We start from the raw sequence: 9,991 nt of genomic DNA, 5'->3' as shown, positions 1-9,991 counted from the left end.
TTTTTTTTTTTTTTTTAGAAAAAACAAAACTCCAATCGGCTCCTCCCTGCCCCTCCAAGCCTTTAGTTTGTGATCAAACGAATATCTAGATATTTTCCAAAGCGCCTCTCAGCGAAGGGAGGAGGAAGAGGCGGCTGGGTGTGAAGGAGGTGTAATAAAAGTCCTTTTGGAAAAATTCAGTGGTAAAAAGAGAGAGAAACAGCTGTAAAGAAAAATGCTGGGAGACCAAGCAGATGGGGCCCCGATATTTAATGACGGGCAATTCCGTTTACAACCTGAGAAAAGATCAAAGGCGTTTCATTTCCGAATGAAGGGCAATGAGGAACCATAAAAGATGCAGCCAGATGATATAGGGTCCCTCCCAGCCTCTCACACATCCTGGGAGCCAGGAGAGGGGGTCTATCCTGGGGAGGTGTGGGAGGAACCCCATTTCCCCAGCTTCCTAGCCCCAGGCGGGTCCTTTCCTTCTAAACACACATACGAACTCGCTTAGCCACCTGCTTGGGTTGGTAGTGGTAGGACCAAAATGGGCATCTGGGGTTTCGGAACCAACTTTCTGAGGCTCCCAGAAGTCGTGAATTTACTAAGCTGAGAGTCTGGGGATTGGGCTGGAGGGAACTGAGACTGTGAAAGCTGTGACAGAGTAAGGGAAAATGTGCATAGAAAAAGCCTCCACCCCACCCAGACTCCCTACTCAACTCCCTAGGTCTGAGAAATATTTGCATCTCTAGTGAGAAAGTCAAAATAATATCAATTTCATTAACAAATACAGGAACAACACAAAAACAACCCTCTAACTGCAAAACTCCAGAGATCTCTGCCTATCCCCAGTCCTGGGACCTCGCAGGTGGGTAGGAGGAGAGTTCCCATCTGCCCACAACTAGGTCCAGAGACCCTCTGATTTTCTTTTCATCTTAAATCTAGGAATTGCCAATGTTGGCCTCTGGGCCTGATTTCTAACATCAACATTCTCCCAGACAGGCTGAACTCACACATATTTGGGAGAAAAAAGCAAACTATTATTACACTACTGTTGTCTTTGCCAAGAGAAGGTCCAATAGGTAATCTCAGACCCCCATCTGGGCAGTCAGGGAGACTAGAGTCTGGCCCAGGGCCCACAGACAAAATGCGCTGCTAGGATCCCCACCAGCTCCCTAGCGTCAACCAGGGACCTTTTACAAATCTTGTCAAAGGCCACTTAGGGTCTCCAGGACCCACTCCAACCGTCCAGGCCCCTCCCCCACCCCATACCTCCTGTCCTTCTCAACTCGACAGCTCTCGGAAACCCTTCCAACCCGTCGGCATTTCGGACGTTTGGGAGGGCCGCTGGGCCGGCTGCCGGGCCTCTCTGCTGCTCTACACTTCACAAGGGATGCGGCCCAGGTGCCCCAGCACCCCAAGAGAGAGGAACAGGGGGCAGAGCCACCGCGGGTTTGGGTATCCTTGATACTGGCGCCCGAGAGCAAAGATTTTTCTCCTCTGTGCGCTGGAAGCCGCCACCTGCCAATCCCACCAAGGCGCCGCACCCCCCACACCCCTCTAGTCGCCCGAGACAGAGAACAGGGTTTATGGGCGACTCCCAGGACGGGTTTCATCGGAGCGGGAGGCTGCCTCTACCCTCCACCGCCCAGAAGGATACGAACAGCAACACGCATAATAATAAAATAAGAGCAGGGGCTGCGCGCTATCAGAGCCACCTCCCCTGCGCTCCCGGGTCTTTCCGCGGCTTCCCGACCGCCTTCTCCAGTAGCCACAGGTTGCTAGCATGACCTCGCGCCGCCCAGCCACCCTCCGCCGTCCGGGCGTGTCCAGCCCGCGAGGAATCACCTTTTGTCGGAGGGGAGAAGGGACTCAGCGAGGGAGTGAAACCGAAGGCCCGAGCGGAGGCGAGTCCCCAGCCGGCCTGCGCATCGGCGGCGGCGGCGCGGAGGAAAGGCCCAGAGCGGGCGAGGGCGAGGGTACTCACCGGGAGGCTCCCCAGCCCCGCCGGCCGCCGAGCCGCCCGCGGACGCGCTGGGCAACAGCTGAGCTCGCTCCTGTCCACTATTGTGTGTCCGGAAAACCGGACCGCGGCGGCGGGCAGAGCCACGGGCTCCCTCAGAAGCCGGAACATGACTTTTTTTTTTTTTTTTTTTTGGTGTGTTTTTGTTTTGGAAGCGCAAGTTTTCGTATTAATCTCATACTTTGGCAGTCTTTGTTAAACAGGCGCGTCACGAGGCTCTCAAACATTTTAATAATTTTTAGACGCCGTGACCTGCGGTTCACCCCTCTCCCGGCCTCCCCCACCAGCAGGCAGTTACTATAATACGCTCGCGCAGTTCGCTGGGTCATATTGAATTTTGCGTAGGTCATTACTTGGGAGAAAAATGACAGAGCAGAAATTTGATTCAGCTCATCCTCTCCAGCTCGACTTTTCGCCAGAGTCTTCTCTTCTCTTCACCCAACCCCCACCCCAAAAAAGTCCCATTCGGATAAGAGTCAGTCGGCCACGCCCCTGTTTTGACTTTCCATCATTCCCATATTTTTGTCAGCTCTGGTTCCAGAGAGAGTGTGGGGTTTCACGTGGGATCCTTTTGAGGCCTGAGAAGGAGGCTGGCACGGGGAAAACTGAAAGCGTGGCTTTGGGCATCTGGGCCCCAGAGAGCAGGCCTGAGCAAGAGGCCCCTTCCCTGAACCTTACCCCTAAATGCCTGTATGGCTAGGGCCCGAATCCCCACTCCATTGCACACTCCATCTGCTTTGTTGGCTCCCCTAAGTGTCAGAGATACCCTCATTTCTACAAAAACTTTGGAAGCTCCAGGGCCTAGAAATGACCACTCCACCTCTTGGGGCCAAGATTTTGGTCCACACAACCCAGCAGTTTCGAGGAAGCTAGAACCCTGAGAGACGTGCTGGGCTGGGCTGGTCAAAGCTGGGGACATAACTTTCAGAGCTTTAACTGTCCTTTAAATACAAAACAATAGCTTCCCCCTACCCCCAAATAATCGTTCTCATCAATACAGTAACACTTTTGCCTACCCCCATCAACCACACAAGGAGGTTCAGGAGCAGATCAAGAAGGCATTTAAAACAGTGAGATTTTCTTGGGTTTGTCTCTCCAGGATTAGAATCTGGTGGATTGCCTACAACACACTTCTCCCGTTCTCCAGCCTCCTAGCGACCTGCAGAGGTGAGTCAGGTGACTCCCCTTCCTCCCAGTTCAAGTCTACAGACTGAGACAGGGCTCCAGCCTAGTTGGTCGGGTGGTAGCCTCCTAGTAGGGAGAGGTCAAGAAAGAACTCCCCAAGGCACCCAGCTTGGTCTAGAATGGCAGAGGCCACTTCTTCCCCATCCTAGGTCCCTCTAGCCCAGGACCTTGGGCTGCTCCAGTCTATACCAAAATTTGCTAACGTTCTGTCCTGGAACAGAAGGAGATGGATTCTTCAGTTCAGGCTTTGACATCTGTCTCTTCAGGACTCCAGAAATTCCCTCCTGGTCTGACACTGCAGAGAAACTCGCCTAAGGACTAAGCAGAAATAGGGACCTACACCCAACTGGTTTAGTCAAAACCCTGGGTTAAATCTATTTGAAATTTGATATTAAACCTTTGTCTCATCTGGCCATGTTTCAAAAAGGAATCTTTACAGAAACTCTCAGGTTACCTTCATCCTAGAAGGAAAAACGCCCACAGTGTACCTCCTATAGTAAACTCTTGGAAGAGAACATAATGACATCTCATAATACAACAGTCATTTAAAGACCCAAAATAGGCATATGCCCCAGTGTTATAATTACTGAGTCTCTCTAGGCATTTACTTATGAGCTAAGCTCAATGCATGGATTCAAAGTTCATTTCAGGTTGCCTGTTTCAACTCCAGTAAAAAAGATCTCTGTGAGGCCATTTGGTACTTTTCCTTTGCATTTCTCCTCCCTCATCCAAATAGGAAGAGAAGGAGTCAAGATAAACACAAAAATGGAGGCTTGGGAGAGAGTGAAAGAATTAACAAGCTAATCTTTCAATAGGTAAGTTCTTAAACTGCAGCAATTTGGAGAGACAAATGAGAGTTTGGAAAGGCTCCAGTGTTGGCCCATGCTCATGGACCCTACCTTCCTGACACAGCCTGGGGGTTAAGGGTGCTGGAAAACAGGCCTGCCTCTCCCAGGGTTGGGGGATTGAAAGAGTCAGTAGTTTGACCCCTTTAGGGCAAGCAGGGTGAATTGATGTTGGTGAAAATCAAACCTTCACATTGGAAGTATTCTTTGGCCCTGCCAGAAGTCCTACAAAGACGTGGGGGTAATTTAATTGAATTTCTAAAATGTGTGTGGCTAGGAAGGTTTAATTAAATTTAATATGGTGACTCAAAGATTATCTTTGGAAGAGAAAATTGTTCAGAGGGTTCACCACACCCTAAGTGCTGTCTTTTCTACAACTCACCACCACCACCAGTCTCACCCTTTTTGGAGAAGGGATTTTTCCTTCCTCAGTTTCCCCTCCCCAGATATCTGCCTCTTCGCTGCCCAATTCTGCTCCCCCACTTCTGCAACCCACAAATCTTCCTTACCTCCAGCATCCCTGGCTCCCTGGTCCGTCTTCACACACATACAGCCCCCTCCCCCACCGCTCCACCCCACCCCCGCCCCAGTCGCCTCCGCCGCGCTCGCTCACGCATGGTGTAAACTTTTGACCCTCCAACTTTGCGACCCCTCCGGCAATAACACTGGCCTCACCACCCAGGGTCTCATTCTGCTATGCCGGCCGGCCGCAGAAACCCCAGGGCAAAACGCTCTCCTTACCCCTCCCCCTTTCGCCAATGTCCCCACTCCCCCAGGGCCTTAGACCTGGGCAAGATGAGTCTTTTGACTATTAAATAACTCCTTGGAAAAGGACGCGGAACCCACTTCACGCATTTTCAACGGTCTCTTCTATTGGGATGCCTGGAAGGGCTTTTGACCACTCACCCTTCTTCATTTTTGACCCCCAAGTGGGGCAGAGGTTGCTGGAGGAAGAGACCTATGGTGAGCAGTAGAATGGGCTGACCTGGAGAAGGGCATTTTTGGGGTGAAGGGTGGAAAGAGCTTGGAGCAGGGGCTCCTCGGGAGCAGAGGGGGCCACTGTGCTCACAGGGCTGGAGGGAGAGCTCAGTGTCCCAACAATGCGGGGCCCGGGGCCACCTTGCGCGGCCGTTCGCTGGCGCCTCGGAGGCCCCAGCCCGGCTGTGAACTTGGTCTAAGGCGGACTCTACTGGCAGCTCCGGGATGTTACAGCCTCTGCCTCTAGTCCAGAGCAGCGGCCGTGCGGACAACCCGCGCGCTTTCGGTTTCCCTTCTGCCCAAATATCGCCTCCCAGACCACCACCTCTCACTGGGAAGGATTTCCTTTCTCCTTCCTTAGGATCCTTTGGGATTCAGAAAACAGAAAAGAAAACGAATTAGAGATGCACGCACCTAAGGACAAACCTGCAGAAGCCCCGAAATAGGGTATCCTCCATGATGCCTCCAAATCCCCCAAGAGGCGACGCCCCACACAGGTTGGCACTTTCCCTCCACTTCTCCCCTAAGTGTGTCTTCCCCAACTGGCCTGGGTCATCTTTTGGTACGGCAAAATGGTCTGGGGCCTGCGAGGTACCTTTCCTCCCTGGATGCATTCAGCCCTACCCCACTGGGCTCCGAGGTCAGGGATCGCTGTGACCAAAACCAGCCTCTGTGCTCCGAAGCCGCAAGGCTCAGCCCGGATCCACTCGGGGAGAGGCAGGCCAGAGGGCGGCCTTGCAGCCTGGGAACCGTTTCCAGGGAGCAGAAGCTAAAGGATACTGCAGAGAGTGCATTTTTCTCTCCAAGAGGAACTTTAGGGGGAGAAGAGACAAGAGAGGAGACGCCTAAATCACCGAGAAAAGGAAAAAGGAGGGAAGAGAAACGTTAAAACTTAGGGAAAAGGTGCTTTTTGGGATCCGACAGGTTTCCGAATTGCCGGAAGTCCAATCCTCTCCAGGCTCCCAAATTTCCCCTCTTCCTCTTGGAGCCTGCAATCAGTAAATTCGCCAAAAGAAAGAACGAAAGATCCGCCTAAACCTGCCGGCGTGCCCCCACCCCAGGTCTGCAGCGGTGGAGGTGCTGCGGCGGTGTGGCCGGCGGCGCGTAATGTATGCTGCAGCGGCTCGGAGCCCCACGTAGGCCGGCGCTGCTGCCCCTGTCTGCTGACCTCTGCATGATCCCGGACTCTATGAATTATTGATGAGATATGAGCGTTGATTTCCCCTTTCAGGATGCAAACTCCATTATATTGTTAAAATGGCGATTTAATCGTTGAGAATAGCTTTGGTGTGGGTTTTTTCCCCCAACTCATTTGCGCCTCCTTCCTTTTCATTTAACTCTCTTAATTAAATCCTTTAACAGATTTTAATCACTTTTTGGAGGGAGGGGTAGGAGAAAGGAGAAGGCCGTAAGACTATCACTACCAACAACAACGGGACGCTAAAGCAAAATAAAACAAACCAAAGTCAAAAACCATCATAAGCCTCTACCTTTGAGAAGTTGAAAGGAAGGTGAAGAGAGGGAGGTTAACCCCTCTAGAAAGGATGCTCGTTAACCTCTGCTGGAGACAGACCTTTAGAGGGCTGGGGAAACCCACCAGAGACAAGGAAGAGTGGGGTGGGGCCTGCAGGAACGACCTGAGGGGTATTTAATCCACTCCTGCCCCGCCCCCACAACCATCACCACCATGAGACTTGTGTGTGAAGTTGACTGTAGAGACTAAGTCATTCTTGCCCTCGCTGAGAACTCCAGGGGCCTCAAGCCTGGGGAGGGCCACAGGATTCATGTGGAGAGGGTCCTCCAATCTCAACCTCAGAGTCACTTAGGGAGAAATATCCATTCTGCTTCAGGAACCCCCATTTCTCCCTTCCCCTCCCCAAACAGCTCGGTTTCCAGGCGGTGTTAATTAATATGGATGTGTAACCACGCTGCAGCAATCGATAAATCTCACTGTGGGCAGATCTCAGCCTCAAAATCCGATTACTCTGAGAAAGTCCAAAAATGGGGAGGATTACCAGTATCCCCTCCCTTAAAAGAGGGGAGCTCATTCTTGCTAGCCCTGTCTTCCAAGATTGACCAGGTTGGTCCCCCAAGCTGAGAAGTCCATGCTGGGGAGACTAGTCCTGGGAAGGGACTGAGTTTGGGGGGTTGTGCTGAGCTTCTGTCTTCTCCATTGCTCTGAATCCTTGGTATGCAAATCCCAGGGATAAAGGAACCAGTCAAGGAAAGGAGCTTCCTCTTGGATATTCCCATTCTGCTCACCAGCCCTCAGAGAATAACTTCTCACAGCCAGGGAAGGGTTAAGTGTCCCTGCCACAGTTATGGAGAGGAAGCCGATGAAATATGGGCAATTGGAACTCCAGGCCCGGCTGGCTTTCCTGTTTACACTTCTTTATACTTCCTCCCACCCATTGGCCTCAGAGAAACAAAACAAATAACCAAATAAAACAAAACAAAAAAAAAATCCAAATTGAATTGTCCACTGAGTGGTGGCCAGGCTGGCCTCAAAGGAAAAAGAGAAACTGCAGCCTTAATCTCCAGCTGTCACCTCCTGGGGCCTGCCCCAGGTTGAAGATTTGGTCAGAGGGTATCGGACTGGCTTGTAGCTCAAGAGGCTGAAGCCTGGACTGGCAGAGAGAAAAAGCGGGTGGGAGAGGAGGGAGAGCAAAGCTCTGGAGAGAGTAGAGCTGCTTTCTTAGAGGGAGATAGCCTGAGGAGGGCAGGAGGAGATGACAGAGGTCTGGGGCAGAGGAGAGAGTTCTTGGCACCAGAAATCCCTTCACACTTCTCATTGCCTCCCCCAACTTGTCCTGGTTGGGGTTCAGACCAGACTGGGGTTCAGCTTAGGGAGCCTGAAGTGGAGAAGAGGAAAGCCCAGCCTAGGCATCTTCTCCAGGACCCGCTTAGAGCTGGAGGAGACCCTTCAAGGGTTTGGCCACTGAGGTGCAACTGGCACCCCAAGTTGCTCTTTGCCATCCTGCAAAATCCAGCCAGATATGCTTCGTAGATGTCAGAGCCTGCAGAACTGACATGAGAGGGGGCGAAGAAACAATTTTTCAGCAACAGGCCTTGCTATCTGGGGTTTTAGCTTCCAGGAGGGCTTTAAGAAAAGGAAGTATATTAGAGTGAAGCCAGGGGCACAGTAGGAATGGGGTTCCCCTGGAGACCCAGGTCAGACTCTCCCTTGCGGAACTCCTTCTCTGCATGTCTGTCAACTCCGCTGCCTTGTACAGTGGAAGACTGTGGAAGCTGTGCCTCTGGCACTTCTTTATATTTTCAATGGTTCTGGGGATCCTTTGGGAGTCGACCTGTGTCTCCTTTCTAAGGGATACAAATGCCCTCATCATTCTTGGGATGATGTGTCTTCAAACCAGGGTGACTCTGCTTTTAAAGCCTGTTAAGGATCTCCTGTAAGTCAGGCTTGGGCAGTGGATAGAGAGCTCAGGGAATAGAGAGTGGCTTCAGGAGAAAGAGGAGAGGGGGAGAATTCCAATGTCCCTTAATGGGAAAAAGGGAGTCTTATGACCCCATCCTTGTCCCAAAGATCAGAAGCCCCTCGAGGTGCCACATATCCAATCCCAGAAACTACCTATGGCAGTTGGTGAGGTGAATCAAGGGATGGCAGGCTGGTGAAAGCAGGAGTGACAGGGTAGTTAGCCCCATAGGTCTTAAATTGGAGGGGGATCAATTTGGTGGGGAAGAGGCCTCTGACTTTTAGAAGGGTGACTTTTCCCTAGAAAATAACAGAACCCCTGGGGATCAAATCCTGAAGTCTCTCTGGTTTATGGTGCCACAAAACAAAGGGGCCTTTGAGGGTGTGCCCGGAAGAGAAGAGGGGAAAAGAGCACCTTTCCTATTTTCTCTTCCAGCTCCTGAATCTATTTCCTCCTGACAGTTGAGGGATTTGTATTCTTGAGCCAATTTTATTTATGGAAGGCATGCCAGAGTTCTACTTAAACACCTAACACCTCTAGGCAAGAGAAGAAGCTCTTCCCTTCCCCCACTCCTGGTTCAGGAATTAGGTTTTGAACTGGGGGGATTGCCCACTCTGTCCGCTCCCTAGTCTGACTTCAGGATCCTACTTTGAGCCAAGGAGAAAGATTAGCTTGAGACCAACAGGCTGAAGGTGGAAGCAAAAGCAGCGCTGTGCTCCCCATCCCAGAGAAGCCTGATGAAGCCAAAGATAACTGGAGGGACCCCTTTTTATGGGCTTTAAAGATCTGAAAGCCAGAGAGCACCCCAGAGCAAGGCAGCCCACAGCAGCCACCTACCCGGTGCTTTTTCTCAGCTCACATGTATCCGGATAAAAGTGCCCAGAGGTGCACCCCCCCACACTTCTGACAAATGAATGTCATAAAGTTTCTTTACTGAGGGTGGGGAAATAGCTGCCTGAAGATATCCAGCAGTGAAGTGGCCCCCCACAACGGCCCCTTCTTTCAGCAATACACACCCCTCCTTCTTGGTCCCTAAATTTCCACTGGCACTGAGGGAGCATGAATCCCCCACACAAACCCTTTTCCCCACAAAGTCAGACACTCCTGCTAGTAAAAATCAGGCACCCCCAACCCATGAGGCCTTATGAAACTGAGAGCACTCATTTCAGGCACACAGTCCCTTAGAACTGAGTGCATAAAACAGGCTAAATTTCCCCCACATCACCCCACAGCCCCAGCTGGAAACAAATTTTCTTCCCCTAGTCCCAAGTCCCAGAATTGCAAGGGGTAAAAGCGAAAGCTGAAAGCGACTTACTGTGGGAATGCTGGCCTGGGCCGCTGCTGCCTTCTGGGCTGGTCCGGCTGCTCCAGGCTGGAAGAGTGCTCACCTACTTCTGCCCCCTTCCCCATCACAGCGAGCAGTTAAAGTGTCACTTAACATTCTGGAGAATGTGAAATATACTGCGCGGTGTCAACTCCCCAAAACCATAAAACTAACTTTATGGACCTCACGTGACTTTCTCGAGCCAGTGAGGGGTATCTGTCTG

General features: G+C 51.6%; 2 protein-coding genes across 3 annotated transcripts in view; both read right to left on the bottom strand.

The window, feature by feature from the left end:
* HOXB4 (homeobox B4) overlaps positions 1 to 2,113 on the bottom strand; it is a 7,114-nt gene extending 5,001 nt beyond the window's left edge. Inside the window, exons 1-2 of the mRNA XM_011999377.1 lie at positions 1,698 to 2,113; positions 1,252 to 1,356 (exon numbers count right to left, since the gene is read on the bottom strand). Coding sequence (XP_011854767.1) covers positions 1,252 to 1,356; positions 1,698 to 2,113 — 521 coding nt within the window. The remainder of the gene's footprint in view (positions 1 to 1,251; positions 1,357 to 1,697) is intronic.
* HOXB3 (homeobox B3) overlaps positions 1 to 9,907 on the bottom strand; it is a 41,662-nt gene extending 31,755 nt beyond the window's left edge. The window contains exon 1 of one of the 2 annotated variants that reach the window (XM_011999342.1): positions 9,760 to 9,907. Coding sequence is in view for 1 of the 2 variants with exons in the window: in XM_011999341.1 (XP_011854731.1) it covers positions 9,760 to 9,854 (95 nt within the window). In the remaining variant the exon portion in view is untranslated. The remainder of the gene's footprint in view (positions 1 to 9,759) is intronic. The other variant, XM_011999341.1, reaches the window with a different exon arrangement.
* Between the last annotated feature and the right edge of the window lie 84 nt (positions 9,908 to 9,991).

The sequence above is a fragment of the Mandrillus leucophaeus genome, unplaced genomic scaffold (genome assembly GCF_000951045.1).
Source record: "Mandrillus leucophaeus isolate KB7577 unplaced genomic scaffold, Mleu.le_1.0 Scaffold59, whole genome shotgun sequence".
Classification (NCBI taxonomy): Eukaryota; Metazoa; Chordata; class Mammalia; order Primates; family Cercopithecidae; genus Mandrillus; species Mandrillus leucophaeus.
This window is presented reverse-complemented; position numbering and strand designations above follow the sequence as displayed.